Source organism: Bombus bifarius, unplaced genomic scaffold (assembly GCF_011952205.1).
Source record: "Bombus bifarius isolate JDL3187 unplaced genomic scaffold, Bbif_JDL3187 scf7180000008013, whole genome shotgun sequence".
In the NCBI taxonomy this organism is placed as follows: Eukaryota; Metazoa; Arthropoda; class Insecta; order Hymenoptera; family Apidae; genus Bombus; species Bombus bifarius.
Window position 1 is genome coordinate 37,039 of NW_022884389.1, and position 26,311 is coordinate 63,349.

At 34.7% G+C, this 26,311-nt stretch overlaps 1 protein-coding gene across 1 annotated transcript in view; it reads right to left on the reverse strand.

Moving 5' to 3' along the window:
- Positions 1-14,442: 14,442 nt before the first annotated feature.
- Positions 14,443-26,311, reverse strand: part of LOC117206903 — a 51,987-nt gene continuing 40,118 nt past the window's right edge. Inside the window, exon 2 of the mRNA XM_033446603.1 lies at positions 14,443-19,140. Within this exon, the coding sequence (XP_033302494.1) occupies positions 18,267-19,139 (873 nt within the window). The 5' untranslated portion in view covers position 19,140 and the 3' untranslated portion in view covers positions 14,443-18,266. The remainder of the gene's footprint in view (positions 19,141-26,311) is intronic.

Here is a 26,311-nt window from a genome sequence, read left to right on the forward strand (position 1 = left end):
TCGAAGAGTCCTAAAGCACAAGTCGGTGAACGAAGCAACTTTTTATCCAGGTCGTTGAATCTGTCTCATTGCGCAGTACTCTCGACGGTCGAAAAATCCATATCCCGTGCAAACATCATGCAAAAAAAAAGCCTTTACAATATATATATCGCGAAAATACCTGCAATCCCAATTCGTAAAAGTTTGTTATCTGCCAATGAAACGATCCATTATGGATTTCAACAAATTATTAACAAGCTGTTTCAAAGCCACTTTCCATGTTTGGATTAATTCAACAGAAACGAAACAGATGGATAGGTGTATGTATGTGTCAATAAATCTGACTTACAAAAATCACTGCATCAATTATATTCATATACCGCGTTCTATACCGTTAACTCGATGAATATTAGGTTGAACAGTGAGTACTTTGCGGTTCGATAAAAGAAACATCGACGATTGTTACGTGTACAATCCTATTCGTAAGTGTTACAGAAAGTGGAATAGATTTCAAAAGTGATTAATGAGTTACTAAGAACTTTGACAATTATTATCTGGGTCCTCCTACATAATAATTTATCAATTAAAAATATTAGTAATTGGACAAGTTATAAACCATAGGTTATAGAGTTTTATGTTAAGTTTCAACAAATTTTCGTCAGACAAAACAATTGGGTAACAGGTAAGTTGTAAAATTTACTTCTAAGACTCCATTTCTTTTACTATAAAACTTGTTATCGCGATGTAAGAGAATTTATTAATAGCAATAAACCCAATTTCGTTAATAATGTTAGTTCAATCGTGCGAGGGGACCGTTTAAAAGCATGTAAGAACAGATGGAAATTGTGTAATCTTAATATATGAAAAAAAAGATTCATACGTTTAACACTGCAATAAAAATTTCATATTTATGTATAATAACGTTAAATTTCTTCCTGTTTATATCTTTTATGTTTCTCGATCGTTGCTTTATCGAGTTCCTCTGCTTAAAGCAACAGAGTACTGAGCATTAAGATAAATTCGTCGTTCTTCAACTAATTCTTCGTATTATTAATTTTTCTATGATATATATCCCCGTTTAATTCCAAATTTCAATTCAGATTTTAGGTAAATTCTCTATTTCGCATTTCATGCACAATGTACAAAATCTTCCCAATGGGATTTGGGTTAAGGGATAATCGAGGCCAACGAGAACGAGGCTTAATTCGTTACTTTTGTCTTGTAACTCTTGCAAATGGTATTTACAAAATTTTTGCACCGTTACTTCGCATTCATGCAAAATCATGATGAACCTTTTAGCGTTACTACGCAATCGTATTAAATATAATTTGTTTTCTCTTTTAAAAAAAAATTTTCTCTTCTCAAAAAAAAAAAGAAATAAAACGTTTCCCTTTTATCGAAAAAATTTGCCCATCTGTAGTTTTACGTCCTCTACATCGTTGAATAATTTTTAACAAAACATGTTTCTTTTTTAATTGCAAGATGAAAATGTGGCAAAAACTAAGCGAATATTTCTGCGAATGTTGTTGTACTAGTACAATATATCAAATAATTTATTTTCATTAATTTATTAATGTACTCTGTAACGAATGGAAACTTTTACCATATGGTTTGTGTCGCATTTGCGCTATTTTTCCTCTAAGATCTTCAGTTGGTACGGGAACGAAGAAGGACGATAAAATTTGGTACGAAATTAGATTAATGATCGCCTTGGAATTCTTTCTTGACAAAGATTCATGGAATCTTAGAAACTAAGCGCAGGGGCGTAATACGACTTTTTCAGAAGTCGATTAACTTTTTGTGGGATACGTTTCGTCACTAGATTTCAATGCACTGATCAGTGCCTCAGCCGAAACGAATGCTTCGTGAAATTGATTTTCTAAGAATGAAAAACCAATTTAGCGTGTCATGTAAATTGTAAAAATGTGCTACCTACGTTCGATACTTTGATCGGTATTCGGTATCAAAGAAATTCATCGAAAAGATTTGCATTCATTGCATCAGCATCCGAATGACGTAAATCATTCGTGATAAGACCAAAAAAACATTAATTTGTTATTCGTCTGAAATTCTATGATAAATCAATATATTTTCCATTACTCTATATTTTCACTCGAGACGAATCAATTGTTAGCAACTATTGGATTAGTTTTATGCATTTGACATATGTCATTTGTATATGTCTTTATTTTCTGGATGGAATTATTTGATTTTATATTATTTGATTTAATTCGTGCATTTAAAAATTTACCCCATTTTATCTTATAATTGAATTATAATTTAATTTGATATTAAAATCATAGGAGTATCGAGGATGCTGTATCTCGATATTTAAAAGAACATGACGCGTTCTAATTTTAGTATAGTTTAACAGAAATCATTATAAATTTCTAGATTCTCGAATGTCTCATAGGAGTGGCACTAGAAATAGGGAAGATACGGTAGGATAACATCAAAGTATAGCGCTAAATAATTGTTATTCCATTATCTGGTGCTTGGCTAATTCAATGTTTGAAATTTTACCCTGGGGTAGAAATATAATTATGGAATAATTTAAACGACCAATAAATGTGTTATTTCGCTGCGCCCCCGTCTCGCTATTTCCCTTTCTCCATGAAATATAAATTAAATTCAAAAACCATGCAAATGAAATAGTAAAGTTGTTTAATACGTATTATAATTTATTTCAACGATTCATCGTTAAATATTACAAGTATAAGATAGAAGAAAGAATTACGCTTAGCTTAACATTTTTATTGTTTCTGTAATTTATCATATACAGGAAAATCTAGAGTCTTCACCTTTCCTGTCAGACTCAATTAACCTTCTGCGTGTTTCATCCTAATATTAATTAATCCGCTATGAGACAAATGTTTCGGGTACGATATCGAAAGTTCCATTATTAATCTCTCGATAAAATCTACATATAAATTGCGCAATAATTAGCATACTTGAATAATCTATTAACTTATATGTTTTAAATCACAAATATTCTCAGAATTCAGAATTTTATTATCAAATTAAATTGCGTTTGATAAACTCTATATTTTAAGAATATTCAGAGGATGTTAGAATAAATATTAGTTGCACGAGAATTATCGAAATAATATAAAATTAATTATAGTATACAAAGAAATAAATATCATTAATTGATATACAGTAAATCTAATACTACTTAGAGCACGCTGTACCATATACAATACAAAGAACGTCAGAATGAATTTTGATAGATTAAAACATTAGATGATGCAAGTCCAAACGAGATCAGAATATTACATCTACGTAAGAATTTGTTTTTAGAGACATTTAAAATATTAAGATATAAAAATACATTAATCGTTAATGATTTTAATGTTGATAAATTTTATCTAAAAACTGAAGACAGACAACTGTTGACGTTTCCAACCTGCTTTTTAAATATCTTTCGCAAACGACATTAAGGAGCTATCACGACACCAAATACCTCACGATGGTGTATTTCTACTGATAAAATCTTTATTCCAGGAGCACAGTACATCTTTCACGTTGTTGGACTTTTTACTTAAAGCGAAGGGACGGCTACTTCGAACCGCTCGAACGTGTCTCTAAGATCATTGAACATAAAACGTAGACGAAGCTCAGTATGAAATCCCGTAACGTCACGTTCGATCGTTTCCAGTCGTATAGAAAATACACATGCTATTCGTTTGATGTTTTTGACTTTTCGACGAACGCATTCCTCCGTGAGGATTGATTTTAAGAATATCTTAAATAAGATGAAGATTCTAGTGCGAGTTCGTTGTTCGACGTATTTCACTGTCTTGTACTTTATTTATTTTATCGTATTTTGATATTTCTCGCGTAAATTTAACGTTTGAATACTCCAACATTCTGCGACTAAACATTCTAATTTGTTATAATCTGTTCTTAAGAATTTTGGAAGATGTTTCTTGGAAAAAAGACCACCTATCTGCTTTAGTTTTTAGAGACTTTGATCGCTACGTTGAAAATTGGAAATTACAGGAGAAAAACTAGTCAGACTTTTTAAATTGTTTGAAATATGAATACTTCAAAAATATGAATACTTCAAAAATATTCATTGTTATAAAATTAGTTACGCCATTAACATCTTTACAATGTTTCGTAGATTTGTATAACAGATTGTACCTACTTCAGATTCATACTAGAATACTTTTCTTTAGACTAATATAAAAATCTGAAAATCGAGGAAGATGCGCTTGTCATATTTTGCCTATGTAGTCTTCGATGTTGTTTTCTTTTCAGAACATCTTAAAAACGTTTAGCAGGGAAACGTTTCCGACTCAGAACGTGTTGGAAGATCTCATATTTTTGATTCGCATAATTTTAACTTGAATCTTTTTTTTTTTTTTTGTGCTACAAAAAGTATATCGTATATCCAAGGTAGTTGGTGAGAATTTCTTATACAGGATTATGGCTCGTCATTTATTTTACACTCGAGTACTTTCCGATAAGTTTTTTTCCATCGGTATCGTAAACTATCGCACAATTTGTCGTACGATCTCTTTTCAATCTCGATATATTGGATTGTTCAAGAAGTTCAATCGATATTAAATTTCGCTGTGTATTTCACAGGATCATAGGAGAATAATTTATTATAAACTTCTGTCAAGTAGAATGGAATGCTTGACTCCGATGATTGCTATTAATAATTACATCGAAGTCGAAAAGAAATAAAAAGAAGATATAAGTAGGTGTAAGAGAACAGAAGATTGGTGCATTAAAAAAGATGATATTTCTGTACAGACGATATTAAATCTCATATATCAATGAAAAGCCAACAAAATGTGTTTGATCTTAACTGATATATTCTACTTCGTCTACTTTACACGCTGAACATATGTACTTCGACTACTATCTATTCTCATTTCTACAATAATTCATTTAGTAACAGAAAGACTATTTCTAACATATTAGAGAAAAATCATTTTTTGAAAAGATCGAGAAGATAGCAAAAGATATGTGAGCTATTCAAGAAAATACTAATTTTACGAAGATACACCTGCCTTTATATTCTTCTCAAATTTCTCTACGAATGTTACGAATGTATCCAATATTGTTAGAAATTCGAAGAAAATAACAAAAAATTATTCGAAATTGAAATAATGCAAATAAATGATACAAGGATGGTATATGACAGCCTTTCCTCAAATTTATTCTTAAAATTCTTAGATTTCTCAGATTTCATTTCTTAGATTCCTCAATATATAAAATGCTAATACCAATAAATAAGATTTCCGTGAGCGCGTTGGGATACGTAACGGTATAAAGAAGTCTAGAAAGAACAACCAAGTTACAAAGACTGGAGCGTTTCATAAAGATTTATTCTCGAAAAGTCGTGCATCAGGTGTATATAAGTGGTACAATAGAGAAACGGCATAAGAAAGCTTATTAATTCCTATTTATAATAGTTGCAGTAGTAATACGTATTGCAATAGTGTATGCAAGAGCTATAATAATTGTAACAATGATAAAGATCGTCGCTGTCCACAATCAGCCACATACTCCATAATTCTTATCGTCTATCTTACATTCTAATAGAACTTGTACATACAGTAAGATTACTCGTAAAATTACTTTACGTTCGAATGGATTACGTTCTTCTGATCCTTTCCTCCATGCAAAGTCAATATTTCTTCTTTTCTTTAAAAACTACCATTTCTGTGTTTAATCCGTAATACGCACATCCATGTTAAATTATTCGTATTCAACGAATACCATGTTTAATTCAATTCGATTCTGATTCCGTGTCACTTGTGTTCATACAACGTATTCATACATCGTATAGGATAAGAGATCTCTTGAATTTATAACATGTCGTCTCAGCTTCGTGAATGGTTATTTAGCACATTTACATAAAACACATATATTTCTCATATTTTTACAACTATTAGACGTGTACACTTCGAGTGGAAAAAAATTACAAAAGACAAACAGTGTGTCTGATATACACGCGCACACGCACATTCCCTCCTTACATATGTATATCTTATAGCAAACACTGAAACGATTAGTCAGAGACGAGTCTTTTTCTTCAGATTTCCAACTCGAAGAAGAAACTCGAAGAAAACATCATAATTACGTATTCTCGTCGGTTAAAAAGTGATTCGTTTCCATATCAGTCTACGCTTTATTCCTTTCTAAATACTCTTCGTAGAAATAAACACGCTTTCTTAATCAATTACACGAAATGCCTGTTTCAAGCCGACGTTTCTCGACCTTTCAAAGCGCGACCAACAAGGAAACGCCGATACAGAGTTGCTTATCCATCCCCTAGAGATCGACGGATTCCTTATTACTACGAAATTCTGTTTCACACACGAGGGAATTCCCCTCTCCTCTGCTTACCCTAAGCTTTTCCGCCATCCTTTCCAGTCTCGAATCGATATGCCGTGAACGAAGAACTTCGCGGGTCTATTACCGCCCCAATGGGACCATTCTCGCAGCGAATAAAACGCCAGTTTCATCGTCGAGTTTAGTCCTTGAGGCGAACGAGACGGTTCGCATACAGAAATAAAACATCCACGAGTCTCTCGATGGACGTAAGTACGTCTGTTTGATCGTATAATAGATGAGAATCAACAACGAAGAGACGAGTGACACGTCGTCTATAAACGCCTTTCACGTCGCTCGGTAATTAACTGCCGAGTATCTTTTTTAACGAGTCTCGATTTTCAAATTACCGATAAGAAATGCTCGATTTAATTCCGCCGCGAAGCTTCCGAATTTTTTTCTGGAATATTCCGTGCTTCAGGGTCCCTTCGTGAGTATTCGTCGACGACAACTATACTTGTTAATCCTTTTTCATTATCCCTTCTTTTTTAGGTTTCGTAAAAGATTTTTAATGTTCGACATGTAGAGAAGGATGTATGGTATATGTAATCGAAATGTAGAAGATTTTAGAAAATAACGATGCAAGACTTTGAGAGTCGATGGTAGTTGTGATATTAAAGCAAAATGTAGTTCTAAATTTGTTTTTTATATTTGCTATACTTAAGCACGTTTTGTGGTAAGGTGATAAATACGAATAAAGAAAATAATCTAGAAACGATTACAGCAGGCTAAGAGAAAATGTTGAGAAAAGATTGAAATAGAACACAAAAATGTATTTCCTTTCTCCCGTTTGAATACAACAATCATGTGTGCAGATTGTGAATTAAGTATGTGGAATTTTAAACATTCCTTTCTTGCACCACATGTGCTTATTGTCGTGATTGAACAATATTATGTCGTAAATGAAAAAATAAAATTTGTTTAAAGGTATGGAACTAAAAGAAGACACCAAACTATAATTTACACTAAAAGAGTATTACCTCTTAGCATCTAGATACGTTAAACAATTTTTACTCTTCTTGAAAGTTACTAAAAGTTTTTAAAATGTTAGATTCCTTTTTTAATACCACGATATAAAATATTACCAAAAGGAATTTCTAAAAGAAATAGAAAAAGGAAACCGAAAGAAAAGAAGCGATTTGTTGTTTTACGATGTTACAAATATATTTACCTACATTATATGGAAAATTTACGAGACAATTTATAATTAATGATCTCACAAAGAAAAATTGATCAAAGTAAAAAGATCTTGCGTTAATTTTATCAGAAGACATATCGTTATTTTGTTCAAATATGTCGATTGTAATAAGAATTTATTATATCATTTTCAACTGTCCAGTTTGGTTTCACCGAATAATTTACGATAATAACGATAAAGGTATCGAGGCAACGTTATAAATAGAGTACATAAATTAAGAAGACCAATTACATGTTCACGGGAAACCTTGATTATAATTATATCAGGAGAAAAAAAACTGGATGAAATTACGTAGCGGAGCAAACAAGATACTTTAGAACAACCAGATATTTTTAATTTGTTTTTGCGTGTGCCTTACCTTTATTCCTCGGCCGTAAAATTACTTTTCATCAACTCTCTTGTTACTCTCTCTCTCTCTCTCTCTCTTGTTAAATCTAACTCTGGTTAAACTCGCGATTATAATTTGGAAATTAATGTTTTCATCGAGAGGAATGTATTCTTATTAGAAATTTAATCTTTACCAAGAACAAAATTGCTTTTACCAAGGTATAATTTTTTATGAAATGATCAAATAATTTTTACTTTTAATTCTTTCAGCAACAAATTCCTTTTAGCCTGTGAGAAAAATTACTTTCTATTAATCGTCAGTAATAGAAACACGTTTCTCGCATAATTTTCAGTCTTGTAAAGACATAATCTACTAAAATTTGAAACCAGTCTTATCAGACAAGTACTAATTTATTAAAAAAGAAAAAGAAAAATCAAGTTGGTGCGCGTAAAATCAACCGCGAAGAAATTATTCAGATAAAATTATCGTTGTTCCACTCTTCGACGTAAATTGTCTAAGAATCCTCGAATAAACAAAAATTCTCACATATTGGATGATTCTTGGAAGGGACCCTTGACTTTAAGACGGAATTTCATTCCTTCTTCTCCCTTCTTTCTAAAGCTTTAAGCTTCCACACTCTAAAAGTGTGCGCAAGGTACTGCATAAATGTAATTGTACCACTTATTTTAGGATATTTCTGTACCTGAAATTAACGTGCCGTGGAACCCGCCCCTTTCAATAGCACTCTCCATCCCCCATTTAACGTCCTCTTTCCCCCGATCGCAGAATATACGCGAAGCATGTATTCATGGGAGATTTGTCGTGCCTTAAAAATCCATTACAATGTACAACAATAAAAAAAGAAAAAACGTTATAATTCGATATGATATGGTATAATAGAATAAGTCCACCGTTCGATGAACACACAATATAGATCGTTTAAATGAACGCGAGAAAAGTGCAGAGGTTACTTATGATTAAAGTTAATCTGCGCTTTCAGCCTTTCAGTTTCGAAGGTAGAATAGTAAAATAAAATTAATCGTTCGAAAAAGAGACCTTTTAATTTACCTTAAACGACGTTATAATAGCAAGTATCGTAACTTCGAACGTATAAAATGTACAAGATGAACCAGTAATTATCGTTGTTCAAATGTGTTTGAAATATCGCATGAATCTAGAAGATTGGAATACTTTCTTGAATAAGTTTGCATGGTGTGTGGCAAAGATGATTTTACAGAGTTTGTATTAATTTATGTAGCTCGTTTCTTGATCCTATTTGTTAACCATATCTCTTAGTATTTCTTGTAGTTTATGTCCTATTCTTGTTGTTCCGTTTATTCTTTTTGAGTTTGATGTAATTCGTACATTAACGTGTAGATTATCAACATCCTGCGCTTGCAGATTAATTATATGCATATTTGCTATAGCGATCGTAGAACATACGTAGCTTGATACATAGAATAGAACAATTCAAGGTATTTAAATGTTGATAATTGCTGGTTCACGTTTTAAATATGTTTTAAACGTGTACAGGATGTTTGAAAAACATTGGACGATGTATTGTAAGCGAAGTTGGCACTTGGAGGAACTAACAAAAATTCAACGACTAACATAGAGGTATGATATGAGGAGAGTTATGTGTAACGAAACCGAATAATTTGAGAGACTGAATAAACCAAACATTACACAACGACAATAACAGTGATAATAAAACCATATGTTATTACTTGACCATTTTGTCATATGTTGCGGAACACCCTATACGTCGAAGTATTATACACAATAGTTTACATAATAATTAATTTATCGATTGATCGATGAAATATGAAAAATTAGGAAAATTAAGGTTTTACCTTTCGTTATCGAATATTTCATAAATATGCGTTACCCATACAATTCCTGCTTTATAGCAAGTGGAAATGGCACAGAATTGTTAATCGAAAGCAATCGGTTCCCTTCAACGATGAAAAGCTACACGAAATACGAAACATATCGCAAAAGGCACTTTCACTCAACATTCAATCGAACCAAATCGCTTCGCTAATTTTCTTCGTTCTTTTTATTTATTGTTTTTTCTTTTTGTCTTTTATGCTTACTTCTCTCATAACTCTACTCACGGCATTCGCTTCTTTATCATCATTCGTATTACTTTCTTTCTTACTCTTGCGCTCTCTTGCTTTCTCTCTCTCTCTCTCTCTCTCATTCTCACTCTCTCTCTCTCTCTCTCTCTCTCGTTTTTCTTCAGCTTTGCAAGAGTATACAAAAAGTTTGAATTGCGTAGAATGGAAAAAGTGGAGACACCACTTGTTTCTATGTTCATTCTCGATTTCGTTCACTAGTTCATCTCGTTTCTTTGTCTTTCTGTCTCCCTTCTTCTTTCTCCTCCTTCTTCATTCTATCTTTCTCTTCTTAATAAATACACGGTGTCCCAATTTAAAAAAGGTAGAGATGTATAATAATATAATATATGTACAGAGTAAGATTCCTCGAAAGAACATCATTCACGTTTTCTCGGTATGAGATTAATTAATTAATTTTTCATTGGATCACAGAATGGTAGCGCCCGAGCGTGGCAATTTCTTCTTAAAGACGTTCGAAAACGACCGATCGATGAAAACAGGGAACGTCAATGCATTCGCGAAAAGAAAAGAAAAAAAGAAAGAGAAAGAAAGAAATCGTTTCCGCCCTCGTTCGTCGTGTCTTTCTCTTTTCTTCGCTTTTTCTTCTTTCTTTCTGCTTCTCTTCCTGTCTTTTAATCGTACACCATTCGTGTGACCGTTATAGCATAATTACGATATCAATCACACGTATGTAAATGAACATCGCGTATCGGATCGTTTTCGAAAATCTCGCCGTCTAAAGCTAGCATATGTAATTAAATACCCAAGTTATTACAAAATGGAATATAGCATATTAAAATTACAGACTATCCTTAATATGTACTGCGCTATCAGTCACTGGACAATGGACGCCCCCCTATCGATAAATCAGGACGCCGGAAAAGATTTTTGCAGCTGTCTCGACTAATTATAGTTAAATGTTAACGTTCATGGGTTCGAGAATCTCGAGATTGAATACGCTCATGAGAGAAAAGCGGCACTTGATACACGCAGCGTAAATCTAACTAACGTCGAGATTACAACGACGTCGTTCAACGAAATACAAAGATACGAAATTCAGTGCACGAATCTCGACGCAGTTTTCAAGTTTAACCATCGCCCCTCAACATTTCGATCGTCCAGGGTTATTTCTTGCGCCACGTCAGACACCACACCCATTTCACGGCCGCACTATGTGCCTCAACTAGGTTGCAAACACATCACAGATAATACATACTTTCTTATCGTTACACGTCCCAATTTCTCCTTCGATGGTATATTAACGAATTCGAGATCGAGATCCTGCTATAAAGTATGGTAGAGTATCTTTCCATAAGGTCGTTTTTATTATTTTCTCGTTCCTGATGCTTTTTCTTGCTCAATTTTAAGCACGCGGTATATTCTCATACTTCCGTTGTTACAGAGACTAACAGCGTCTCGTGATATACAGCAAGCTTGATCATTCTGTTCAATGTTCAAGGTGGAGATTTTATGGTTTAGAAGCTTAACTGATTCGAATAACTCTACGTTACCCTAAACGCCAATGACTCTGATCGTGGGTCACTCGTCTTTCGCCTTAAGTCTGCCATAATTTCCACTTTCAGATATAGTTTTGGTATTTGCTAATACATTTGTACATATCTCGTGATATAACAAACACGTAACATTCCTTGCATAGCGTTTTATCAAACTATAAAATATCAGTGTAATTAAGTAAAATAAAAGAACTTGCTTGTTGTAGTTGGAATGTTTCATAGCATTAGTCATAATTGTTACCTTCCTTTATATTTAGTGTTATCGTGTACAGTGCTTCAGAAATTGCGACTGCGAATATACGATATAACAAGATAACGGTTAACAAGATACGAAGTTTATTTGTGTCTTCGCGATAACTATAGTTTGCGATTTATTTATACGTTGTATACGTATACCGGGGAATCGTTTTCCCAAACGAAGATACGCGTGGGGAAGAAAATGGATGTTTTCAATTATTGTATCGTAGCTGTGTGACACGTAAATTAGCAATTTCGAAACATTTTATTAACAGAAAAATGGAAAAATCATTTAGAAAATTTACCGCAACATTGTAAAATAATATAGTACAGTTCTATTCTTTCGACAAGTTGAATACTGATATTGATTTCTCACCAGATTTTATATTGCAAAATACGATTTTCAGGAATTCGAAGAACATTAAAGGAAATGGGATGTATCAGGTTGTCCGAAAAGTGTCTTTCTTTTACAGACACGTCTTTTACAACGACGCATCTTTATACAAACATGAAACCTAATCTGTCGAACGTTGTAATCTTTATCTTGATAGAACAAAATAGATCATACGTAATTCGATAAAATAATATAAAACGGAAAATGTTGTGCATCCACTATTTCCTTATAAAACGAAAGAAACTTTTCGGACGACCTAATACAAACTCGAACATTGTATTTTACATTCTAGATGTCGTGTTGAAAGTAGAACGTCTTTTAATGTAACCATTTTCACATACAAATACTTTATTGCCTCCTTTTATAGAGAATGCAATATTAATTGGTATATAAAAAATGTAAGTGACTTTTAAAAGATTGGAACGCTCCCAGTTTAGAAGCAGACTTCACGTGATATATCATTCGAGACCATTTTATCTTCCGTAATAAATTTTTTGTCTGCTTTTCATCGTTTTACAGCTTGGACGAATACCACGGGTCACGCAATGTATAATCAGCGGCCTCGAATTTGTTAAATATCATACTCTCTGTCTATATCACTTCGTAGAATAATATTTGTTCCATTCTTACCGTTAGAGCCTTTCGAGGTGTTAAAAAGAGACGAACAGCTGATTAACATAATGGATGGAGCGATTGAATTACCCTAAACGATCGATATCTCTGGACTAAACTATAACGCGTGGAAAAGTAGAAACGTTACAATTTTCTTTCACGAATCTTATTCTCTCTTAATTTTGATACAGAACGCTAAGCTTCCTCTTGAAAAAAATTTGGAACGTAATAGAAAATGTAATGAAATGCTTCGTAATCTGTAACATTTACGATCTTAACTTTATACTTTTAGTTTACACCTCGACTATAGTCAAAAATCGGTTGAGATTCGTGACACTTTCTACAATGAAGTATCCTCTCTCGACTAAATGTTCTACCTAAACCTCCTACTAATTCGACCATTCTTTCACGAAAAACCGTGAATTCAACTCGAAGAATTAAGGCTATAAGTGACTACTCGTAAGTACTTCGAATGGAATGTTTAATTATATCGAATGCAAAACTCGGAATGTAATGTTTAAGGGATGAAAATAACGCGAACTCGTGATCGGAGAGCAGCGGATTGTTTCATCGCGTCGATTCTCCATTAAATATCGCTATTTTTATCGATCAAATCGATTAGCTAAGCGATTACAAGAGTCAGATGTGGCAAAAAAGAAAGGAGACACGTTCAACGATTACATAATTGTTTTGTGCACGCAGACGCGATTAAATACATATTTCATACTGTGTCGTAGATTTAATAAATCTTTCGGGAAAAAACATGATATTTCGTATACGTTTGCGAAAATAGAGGATATTATGGAGGAGATTTATTGCACGTATGAAAAATACTTCAAAGAATGAAATACGAGATAAGGAGAATAATTAATTATGCGGTGCATGGCGAAAAATTCCTATTAAATATAAATGAAATTTAAAAATTATATTACTCGATTATACAAAACCTAGATTCTCTTGCACGATTGAAATTAATGAAATCTTATAAGTTGTGAGTTATCGACTGTAATAAATTTTCTTATACCGCAGGAACAAATGTAGTAATTAATCAACGGAATTGTTCACGCAAATTGTACAAATTACATGTTATCTGATCATATTATTTCACGGAAAATTATAAAATGATGGAAGAGAAACTCGTGACACTTCAATTTGCTAATATTACTGAGTTAATAAATCATTGTGCAATGGTACCCTGATAATAACGATAATACAATGACAAAAAAAAAGAATAATAGAGATATGCATCGATTCGAAATAGTTCTTACTTTTTTACACGGAACAAGTTACAGACTTGTTGATACCTTGTTCGCCTCAAAACGAAATCTGCTACGCGACGACTTACCTAATAAAACGAATGGCAGGATGATACACTTATTTATTCATTCTGTCGATAAATGTTATACGCGCACGAAACCGAAATGATTTTTTAATAATCCTATTACCCCTTCGTCAGACCGGATAAATCGTGAAATTAGATTAGAACGCGAACGATCTTGCATATGCAATGACTGATATCAGACCATCGATATCGGGAACGACATGCTTAAACGTTAAAGGACATTCGTTTTCGACAAATCGTACTCTCTAAAGACGCGTAGTCCCGATCTCGGGTCCGTTTTTACTTACAATTTAAATATTAAAGTATAATATGAGTATGTTGGCGTCGAAAACCTCTGTATAGTTTCTTACACGTCTATTAAATTGAATTTTTTTTCGGATATAGATGATTAATCGATGAATTTAATTACTGATATCCCGCGGCCGAACAAACATATTTATCAGCCATCATGCGGTATCATCTTTCCCGCCCGTCATTTTTCTATTCCATCTTCGTCTTTTTCGAGATCCTCTTTAAAATTGTCTATCTCAATCATTTCGAATTAATTATATCTTGGTCCTTGAGTGCATGGTTTTATAACTTCGCGTTTGGCGATATTCTATCCTTCCCTTTCTATAAACTGCGTCTCATAACTATAAGACCACAGTAAAATTTTCAATTTTTATAGAGCTACGAGATACACAGTGACAAGATCTGTTTAGAAATATGTAAAAAATCGGACGGACAAACATATAAAACTTATCGTTAGAATTCTATTTTATCGTATCTTGAATTCAATTTTCGTGTACCAGGATATTCTGTTACATCGGTTCTGTATCCCAGTTCGTGCATTTATGACAGATTCAGAAACGCAAAAGTGTACAAGAATGCGCATAATGTCCAACGGTATCTTGAATAAAGTAAAAATGACGCGTATCTTTGTTCACGTTCTATTTCTTCGATAATATTCAGAAAAAGAAGTGAATTTGTATGAACATTTGCAGTTTGGTTACGAAACAAGATTAAACTAATTTTCTTCCTTTTTTATGATTTCCAAATGAAATTTCAATGTTGGAAAAGACAAATTGTCTTTCAATGCGATTTCAAACGTGTCATATCTTTGTACGCCGCGAGCATACAAATATCCAGTGACATCGTAACTTCAGTCTCAATTCTGTCCAGAAGAAGAGAAGTGAAACGTTCGCGAAACCTCGGAACAAACACTATCGAAATCCAAAGGACCACAAATATGTCATCCGATAATAGTGAAATTTTAAGATCTAAAGTATCATATTTCGTTCCGTATCGCGTTAATATATAAGAATGTATATAACACAGCGTGTAATAATCGAAAGTCTATGTGGTTTTATGGTTATGAAACGCAATCTGATTATTCGACTTCCTCTTTCAATGGCGAACCAATACGTTTCTATGGTATTTCTCCATGGTACTCTTCGCATACTCTTCGCCTCACACGTACACCACGAGGACCTCCATCGTACGCAAGACATAAATCCTGTCATATTCTCGATAATATGGCACGATTCAAAGCCTGCCACGAACGGCCTCGAAAATATTTCCTTTCGCGTCCTCGACAGTACCACGCAAGAACTTGGAAAATCTGACAACTTGATCGACTCCTCGCTCTTACTTATTTCCTCATACTTAACGAGGATTTAATCGGTTCTGTCGAGAACTTCCGCTACTTCTCCGAACTTTTCTTCGAAAAGAGAGAAATCGCAACTCTGACCAGAAGCTTCGATGGACGAATAGCTTTCCTGCTTGCGTGGTTCCTACCGCAAACTTTCGGATCGTCCCTTTCGCTCTTCCGTATGTTCATCATCGAGAAAAGTCGAGGTCATTAAGCGAGTTAACCTCCTCAGGAACGGATTTGCTGATGTTAGAAGTCGATGAAAGATAATTACTCTCTATACCGTTATTCTTCTTGAAGAGAAATAATGTAATAATTTCTAAATTGGTAATATTGTTCACGTACAAAAGACAAGGATAAAGAAGAATAGGAAGTGTCTATTTTAAACGATTTCAAGGTGATGTGGCGTATTTTGATGACGGCAACTGGCGCTTAGAAGTTTTCTTAGAACACGAAGAATTACAGAAATTATTACTGTTATTTATTTATTTATTGTCGACTAATAGTTGCTAGCAACCGCAATTAGAATTACAGAAATATTCGTCGGAGATTCGTCGGAGAAAACAGAAAGTCTGCATGTTTGTATGTTTGCATATCGCTAAATAATAAAGCGGCATGCATAACACGAGCGCCAGGAACAAAGTATCTAAATATTAGTAAAATTGGTGGATATTTTTGTTTCGACAATAACAGAATTGGACATTTCTTACTTTGTCCCAGTATTCTATAGTATTTAACTTGATATGAAATAATTGCTTTTTCACGATACTACGAATTTTATTACGAATATAGTTGAAGTTTGTTTCGACAAGTATACCAAGATATTCAAACTTAATTTTCGTAATAAAGTTCTTTTGTGACATTCCTTATTCTTTGTCCTTACCTTTTGTACGCGTATATTTTTCATACTTGAACTGTCTTTTGGATCGATACTTTGATAAAGAAGAAAGCTAAATACACAAATATGTGTCAGTATCCCTCCAGAGGTTAACGATTAACCACACGATTAACCTTAACGTGTCATAAAAACTTTCATTCTTGACCCTGCTGCGATTCCCCAATTCCTATATTTCTTGTTTTCATTGATCACATAAAAAAGATTTGCGATATTTCACGAAGATGTTCAACGTTAAGTTAAAACGAGACATCGTGCGTACCAGTAATCATTTCTTTTCTTTTTCCTTTTTTACTCAATCTAAATTCGAATCTAAAATGATGCAAAGAACGCAGCAGGTCTGAACAACTATAAGGAAACTATTCAAAAACTGTACACGTGTCGTTGCACCTTTCGCACCGTGACAGGGGAAACTTAACTTTCTCAGCTCACAGTCTGAGCTGAAACTATCGAGATCTCGATCACTTTCTACAAGCAGCGACAATGTCACGAATAACGATCTCACCACCGCTGTAATTCGTTGAGGAAATTGATTTCCTACCGAGTGTTCGCTAGGAAGGATTTCTTCTTCCCTCTCTCTGTATCTCTCTCCCTCTCTCTGTATCTTGTTAAATTTCCCTTTCCTTGTAACAACCGAAGCGTATACACAAAGAAACACGTTGCCCCAGTAGACACGAGCCGGTATCGGTTCCCGCTGGACTTCCTGACGGGAAATTGCTCGGGGCAGAATCGCGTTCGGCGCCAAGTGGAATGCTCGGTGAATACGCTCTGTGAAACTCGATTCCTCGAGAATACGAAACTTTCAAGGAGATAGAGGCGGCTGTGTTCGAATCGAAATTAGCGCACGGGAAATTGCATTTTCGACTATGTAGATTACACTTTCGTCGACTAGTAGTTCGATTGAGATGCTTTCGATTAGTTGCTTGTTTTACGGTCGATTGCCCTCATTCAGTATCCGCAAGGTTGAACCGTAGAGTTCGATTAATGGAATTGTTAAACGCTCGACATGTCGAACAATGAATTTTGTTTCGGGAATGTTTTCGTTGACGAATCGTATTTTGATAATCTCTTATCGTATTTGATGAATGATAGTGTTGCGTTTTGTTTAGGTGGTTCAAAGAAAATTTATGTCACGCACGAAACCTTGGTCCCATTGGTCAGGTTTTGCGAACGTTTAACGACGAGATCCTTGTTTTGGAAGAAAAATCCCTCGTTACTGATAACTTACGGGAAGAATCGAATCAGCTGTAAGACAGTAGTGAGATATTTAAATTTAAACGGCTGCTACAAGAAATAGACGAAATCTCGATAACTTCGAAAAACAGACTATCGATATTGGCTCGTGTATCTTAGTTCATCGTAATCGATGATTAATTCCAAAGAAAATCTCTTAACTGGACGATTCAATTTCTCGTTTCTACATACCCTTTCTTCCCTTTCCTCGAATTTCAAAACCATTTACAAATTCCATCGATAAACTACGGCTTCCAAGATGTTACCCATTTGATCGAAACTTTCGCGATACCACATTGTAAAAACGCCGCCCCATTGTCATCATCGTCGCCGTCGCAGAAACCGCCTACTCAAGTTTGTTCCCGATATATATGAGATCCTCGCGATCGTACAAACTTCAAGCCAGAACGGGCTCCGAACTTTCCCTCGTAATTTAAATCCTGGACACGTAAAGCGGCCGATGAACCTGTTGAGGGTTGCCGTTTTGCTTCGAATGGCGAGGATTCTGCAATAATTCCCTGGTCTCGCTCGGTGAACCGGGACTCAGGCTGTTAGTGGTCGACGTTTCTACGCGGTCACTGATAATCTCCTCTTCGGTGATCTGTTCGAGGTATAGGGCGGACTGAGCAGTCTGGTGATCTCCGTTGAGCGTCGGTGGCGGCGAATAAGCAGGCGGAGGACTTCTCGGTGGAGAAGTAGACTCTTTCTCGTTCTCCGTTTCTATAGCTGCAGCGGTAGCTGCCTGTTGTTGCAGTTGCCTCGCTCTTCTGGCTTGCCTGGTGGTCAATCCTCCAGTTTCCGCGTCTCTCTCCAGTCTGTGTCCCGACTTGGACCTGGTTAATTGCCTTTGCACGTACTCTTCCAGGTCGTTTTCTTCTTTCTTCGCGATCACCCTGTTCAAAATGATGAGGAACATGCCGACGATGATAGCGAACAGACCTATGGCTACCAGCTCGTTCCACCAGCCTCCAGATGCTTTGGTTCCCCATTGAGCGAGATCTCCCGGCAACAGGCCACTCATCAGAAGAAAAGCACCGAACACCAGGAAGACCACGCCGATGTGAAGCATTCCCACCGACGTGACCACCTTCGAATCCAACATACCCTGGCCGGCAGAACGATTCGGATGTCCGGTTTTATGGTGTCTCGGTTGTTGATCCAAGGAACCGGTCGAAGCCCTGGGCGACGTCAGGCCGCTCTCGCCCGATTGCGCGCTATAACGACGCTCGCGGGCACGACGCTGCTCGTCCCGGCGTTTTCTCTGACGCTTGATGGCCAGCGCCGAGTGCAATCCAACCGCGTGCATCCTGCAACACCGGAAAGACAACCCTTGCTCAGTCAATCCTCTACAACTCTCATTCTCTCTCTCTCTCTCTCTCTCTCTCTCTCTTTCTCTCTATTTCTTTGACTACGAGTGTTACCGTGTCTTTTGCTCGTTCTTTTCTTCTATTCGAATTTCCACTCGATTTTCTTCGAAAGATCGAATTTCTAATTGAATTGCTAATTAGGCAAATCTGCCGATACGCCGAGACGAGCATCGCTAATTTGTACAGTGCGATCTTGAAGATGGGGTTCGTTAGAACTTGAAGCGCTAAGAATCGTTCGTTGCTCGCTAATTTCTAGTTTCTCTACGTGTACGTTCTTTCTATGCGTTCGATCACATGCACTGGACTCGCACGCCCGGGTGTAATGCTGTTTTTACAAAAGCAAAGGATCTTTCAGACGTTTAATAATCGTATAACGAGGCAGTAATACAGTCGACGATCTATTGAAGGCAGGAAACGATGTCGATTCCTGTTTCTCGAAGCGTATACGTTGCTCGTACTCGAGGGAATTTATCGTGCTTCTAGTTTGGCGACGACGATGCTCGTCTCCGTGGACTTTTACGCGTTTTCGGGTTTTATCGATCGCTTAGATACGTTCGCAATTCTAAAGGCTGTACAAGGTTCGCTCACAGGGTTCACAGGATGCACTGCGATAGAATCGCCGCGTTAAATTCGCTACGTTTTTTCGCAATAAATGAATTACCAAAATGTTCCTGCCGCTGTCGTTGAACCTGTGAAAATCTCTTCTTGCACGTCTCTGCTCGATTCCTCAACGGCGTGATGGTCGGCGACATGGAAAAAAGGAGATGAGATGAATATCTTCTTAATTTGAAGCTGCTACAGTCCTTCTTTTTAGTGCAAGCAAAGATAAAAGATTACTTCGGCGTTTTCAGTTCTTACGCGGAAGATTTTTTTCTCTTTGTTAAAACTCGCAAAACCAGAAAGTGTAGGTCAGAGGCTCCATTGTGCGGAACTTTTAATTATTCTGTTACACCTCATTTCCTTTTTTCTTCTGTTGCTCGTGCCTACGTATAAGCATTACAATGGATAGCTTGCACGAAATCCAATCACAATCGTTGTTACATTTTAATTAATACGCGTTCCATGTTTTATATTACAACGAATATTCATTGGAAACATGTTATTCGTTTCGCATATTTTGCGTAAATAAAGTGGTGCGAAAGTTGCCGCTCCAATTTACCGATGTCGTCTAGTTAGAATTTCTAATTAGTTTGGCTCTGGCGTACGATTCTCTCCCGTTGACGTGTACTCGACTTCCGGTTCGATATGTGTTCCGGAAGCTGACCAATTTACAGACTAATGTCCGGCTGACAAATACAAATCGAGACAAGTCACCACGGACTAACTTCGAATCGACGTATTTGCTACGTGAATTACGACAAAATAATGTTACACGTGTGAGCGTAAATCAAGTTTTCTTGGCAAGTTTCTCTTCTCTCATTAAGCAAAAGCGTAGATGTTTCAACATACTGTTATATTATTTATATAAATTACGACGCTTTTAATCGAGTAAAGAAGTTACCAAAGTGCACCAGAGTAGAATAAAAAGTATCGAAGCAAAGTAGATTCGGTGTTTCATGAATAAATCAATAGAAATTTCTTAAAGGATCGAGTAAAAGTGATGTTATAAACACGTAGTGTGTTAAAAATCATCATGCACGACTAATATATTATTTCAAGAAGGTTGATATATTATTCCACGATAAAAAAATAATTCCTTTTTATTTCATCAAATGTTTTATATCCCAAACATTTTAAATTCGCAACATAAATTAATACTTTTTCACTTATTTCATTTACAGATGAACATTAATATCGTGTATATTTGATATCCAAATTAATATTCTTTATAATAATAATATAAATATAACTTCGCGTTGATTTCAGTAGAAAAACCTGTACTAAACTTTCTAAATTAAATATTCTTTTACGATCTCGATTAAAATACAAGTCATAAATTATATTTCAAAGAATCTCGTAAAAAATTATTCCCTTCGCGAAATCGCGGTAAAGAAATTACGTGAAACGAGGATGAATGTGTGTCTGCGTGTAGAATAATTTGATATATTGAATATTACTTTAGGGGAAATTAAGTTGAAGGAAGGTTAAAAACGTTTCTGACGTTCCTTTTCGTCGTAATATCATTATTATGCTTGCTTTTACGGTCGAAAACGGCACATTTAAAAAAAAGCTGGGTAGGACAGTTACCGCGGGTAATTTTTCCGGTGAAGTAGTATGAAAAAGTTCAGTTCGAAAAACGAAATCGCGTTTCACCCGTATCTTTCCTTTTTAATCAAAGTAAAACTGCGTAATTTAATTAATACGACGAAAATTTATTAGAATCCGATAAAGTAAAGACATAATACAAATAATGTGCGTATAATAAAATTTCCAGGTGTAAAATGTAAAACTACTGTGTGGAATGAAAATAACGCGAACATCGTGTTTGTTCTCGACTTTTCCAGTAATATACGTCTCTCTGTCAGTACAGAATAAATTGCATTTGGCAAATTAATTTTTCAAAAGATCAACAGCGTCTCAAGTATAAAAATGAGATTTAAGAAAAAGCAGATTAAATGTTTTCTGTATTAACGTTTTCATTTTATTCACTTGCTCTCGCATCTTTGTACAAGTAACATTCTACTCTTCTGAGAGAAAACATTACACATTGTATGCTACGTGATAAGAATATGAAATATCATCCAAAATTGATTCGAAATGTAAATGCCAGTCGTTAAGGAAATTTAGGAGCTAGAAGACGAATAAAATGTGACGTGAGTCTTTATGTACGTATGTAAGTGCCAAGGTGTCACATCGTTGAGTATTTAACTTTATGCTTCATTTGTCACGATCTGTTGGCTTTTAAAATTTACGATAGTTATAAGAGTATTCAAATTCTCGTACAAAAATTGAGTATTCTTTAAAATGAGCATATTTTAGTTTATCGGCATAAAAGTGCATCGTGTGTTTGCAGCGCAAATATAAAACTTTACTGTGATAGGCGTAATAAAAATGTGATGTTTCATATTTCGAAATAACCTTCGTTTCACTGTCACTGTTTGCGAACCTTTCCGTGCGACTTCATTGTATCGTTGTAGATAGAAAGAACTTTGGTGTGTTAAAACTTTCGTAGTAACTTCTCAATGTCATAGTCTTTACAATTTTGGACGTGTTGCAAGTGTAATAAAATAGGTATAGCGGACGTATAGCAAACGTGGCAACAGTAAAAACAAACTTCTATGTTTCTATCTCTTGTTGTTTCAGAAATCTTTACAGTTGAACCGTTCCTTTAGTAAAAAAATATGTCCGTACGTATGTCACGTATTTTATTTTCGATTTAATGTATTATTTGATTCTAATTTATGAAACACAAACATACGTATTTGAACAAGTAATTTAAGATTCTGTCTGTGTTTTTTGAGATTTACAATGACGCTATTTACAGTTTTGCTGCTTGTAAAAATCGTAATTTTATAATACGTTTTTCTTACACAGAGAATTTATTGAAACGAGTAAAAATTCCCACGCAAAGACAAGGATGTCTGAAGGAATACTCTGAACTCTCTAAAGTTTAAACGAAAATATTAAAAATCTTCTCTGAAAATACGTAAAATCTTCATTAACGTAAAAAATTCTTATTCGAAGTTATGTAAAAATATAGTTTCTATTATACACTGAATATAAGCACGTTCATCTTTTTTTTTCTTTTCACTCAGTTTTTAATTATAGAATAACATTCTATTATTTTGAGAATTGTTTCGAAAATTTAGAAATTATAAAAATTTATTTGGGGAATCCTGTTATTTTGAGAATTGTTTCGACAATTTAGAAATTATAAAAATTTATTTGGGGAATTTGTACATATACGAATTTACAAATAATTTTATCTTGGATGTTTCCTTTGAAAACTCTTACGTTATAGAAGAACGATATAGAGGAATTACATAACTTGTAGGAAGCAATATCCAGTAGTCAGTGACAACATTTGTTACAATTTCCGAAGTAGTTACGAAGATATTTACTCGTAATGCGTTGCGTGACTCACGCTCTATATAATCATTGGAGGTACAAGGTAGAAGAACGATATTCCCATAGATGCTATAAATAAGATGAAACTCTCCTAACAACTTTACAATCTTCCAGAATGTTGATACATATACGTATAAATATTTCACATGTAATTTATATGAACATTAACTTTTTTTAATGTATTAATTCCTTTATATCTTTTTATAGTTTTTCTTTTTTAAGTTAAACGAAGCATACTACTTTAATCGTAAAAAGTTCCATTCTTGATAATTCGCATAAACTTCGTTTCGTTATAAATTACAAGTATGGTAGAAAAATTGCCTAATAAAAACTCTAGGGATTATATAGTATAGTAAATAATAATTATATACAATAATTATTCAACATTCGTTGAGAATTTCGCTCTATATATGTAATAATCTTGATTGTAAGTTAAAAATTTGATATTTTTCCTTTCGTCAGAGTAAAAATGCATTTCCCCATAGGAATTTCAATTCCTTATTCCTTATCAATTCCTTATATTCTTATTTATTAGAAGAGAAATGGAATTGAATCTTACATTTCCTTTTGTTACTGTATTCGCGTTATGTTTTCTAAAGAAACTTGTTATTTCGACGATCCAATATAACAGAACTACATCGGAAAATTTTCATAACTCTACAATAATGTGCGAAGGTATTCTGCCTAGAGGTAGATTTCTCATTTTACGTTCTAAGAACGATATCTGAAGGAATTTTTACTAGTATAATATACTATATAATAGAAATCATTGTTATGCAAGTCAGGATTTTCAGAACTCGAATTTAGTTACGTGTTCCAAATTTTAAAAGTATCATCCATTTAGTTTTATAATTAGATAACAATATTCTTTGCTATGATACGTTTGCATGACTTAAAAAATATAATGAATTTTTTTTAAATAATAAATGCGAGATATTATTTTATGAAACTAGCAGTGAGCTGATTTACACAACTGTTCATTTGTATCCCTATACACAATATTAGTTACAGTTCTTTTAGATGCTCTATACTGTCATATAATATCATATAATGATTAGCCCGCGGATATTTATGCGAATCAATATTTCAGTAAATACAAAAGACTGGATGTCATGAAAAGTACTATATCTTAGACATTTTGTATATTTTTGCACTAATATGCAGGAATATTCACAGTGTAATAATCACTTTACACTTTACACAAAATGGAACGAAGATCAAGTAACGATAATTTGAAAATACAATTCAAGTTATACAATTACATATTTTCAAAGTCCAATAAAAAGACCACGGTATGATGTTATCCGAAGATATACTACGCCCCATATTCTTTTTATTCCTTTCCTTCAAACTTTATCGCGACTCGCTCGTAAACGAGAATCACTTTTCGTTTTTAAAGAAACATACTCGTAATCTAGCAGTTTCATCGACAGCCGTGTATTTTGACCTACTGCTTCAATGTGTTTTTAATCCATTCAGGAGCATATATACATGCCTGAATTCAATGGCGACGTATCGTGAATACTTGTAATTTTCCCGAATGCTTCCAATTTCCAACGAATTCGTTCTTTCTACGAACGCGTCGAATATTTGTCCATTTCACGAATTCCAACTTCCATGCAAATTTTGCAGCAAATATTGGGTGGCAGAGTTCCTTTTTAGAAAGCTCTAAAAAATAGCGTAAAATCTGGCTGACGCAGTAGGAAACAACCCATCTCTTTCATTTCGGTCTCACAGTGACTCGCGAAAAAACTCGGACAGTTATTACAAAAAGTTTTTATGAACATGTTACGTGCGTTGTACGAAACTTTGTGAAATTTCATTAACACATGTAACCAGACCCGATTATCAGAATTATATTGCTACAGTTTGCATCAGATTTGAGAATGTACATAGGAGCTACAGGATAATTAGTGTAAAATATTTAGCGTGTCAGTTGTCCATTACATTAACAAGCCTCGATATCCAGTGGAACAAAAGTTCACGTTGTCTTCAACATTTATTACGATGGCTATCCATGTTGCTATCAACTTTTTACTAGATATACATCTTTCAGTACATATCGTGTAACTTTTACGTACAACATTTTCAAATTCATTTTAAATGTTGCCAATATAACTGTTACATCCGATGACTCTCTACTCAAACCAGGCTCCATACCGCGGGTAAGATAACTGTCAGATGTCTACACACCTTTATCGCGTACCCTCAAATAATCTTAAGGATCCATCATGAATCTTGGCATTTTCATAGTTAAGGTGATTCAGACCAAACAAGTATCTTTCTAGTTAAAGTATTCTCTAGAGATTTATCGTCCACTTCGGAAAGGTACAGGAAATTTTATTTTTCGCACATACAGTGTCTCTCGCTAGCAATTTTCTCTCGGGGCGGCCCGACCTACGAACCTTTTTCTTATCCAATTAAAAACAATCTAGGCAAAATTGCCATCAATAAATCCGATTGTTCTCTGCCAGAACATCGTCGCCGAACTTCACTCGTTCATCATCCGTAGAACAGTCTTGACTGCTTTTCCGTTCGTTAATCAGTCATCAGTTTAACTTACAACTTACACGTCGCTAAGACTACGTCTACACGTGGGTACCTGTCTATATCTACAAAGTTGTTGGAGGAAAGTGTATATTGTGACCCATTACTTTAGTGTTATAATCAGTTCAACCACCTCTATGATCCTAATCGAAATAGGAGATCGACCAATTCGCCGAAATCGGCCAAATCGTAATGAAAATTACGACTCTCGTTGACGCGATCTACGCCGAATGCGTCTCTCCGCGAATGGTTGAACAATAATCAAGACAGTCGTGCTCCGTTACAGAGACGATAAAATTTCAAAATGTTCATAGAGAGTTTCTCTGACTGTTCAGATACTTTCGTCGGTTATCATACATATGCATATTTATAAGATGTTTCCAAAGTGTTCATCTTCGTGAAGCACAACATACAATATTCATAAGAGATTTCTGTAAGTGTTCAAATACTTCCGCGAGACACTGTAAGTGTCACCGACGCAGCAGTGTAATCCTCGTTTCTTCGTGCCCTCGTTTCTTCGCTGGAAGCCCCATGACGACGCTGTTGTGGCTCCTTT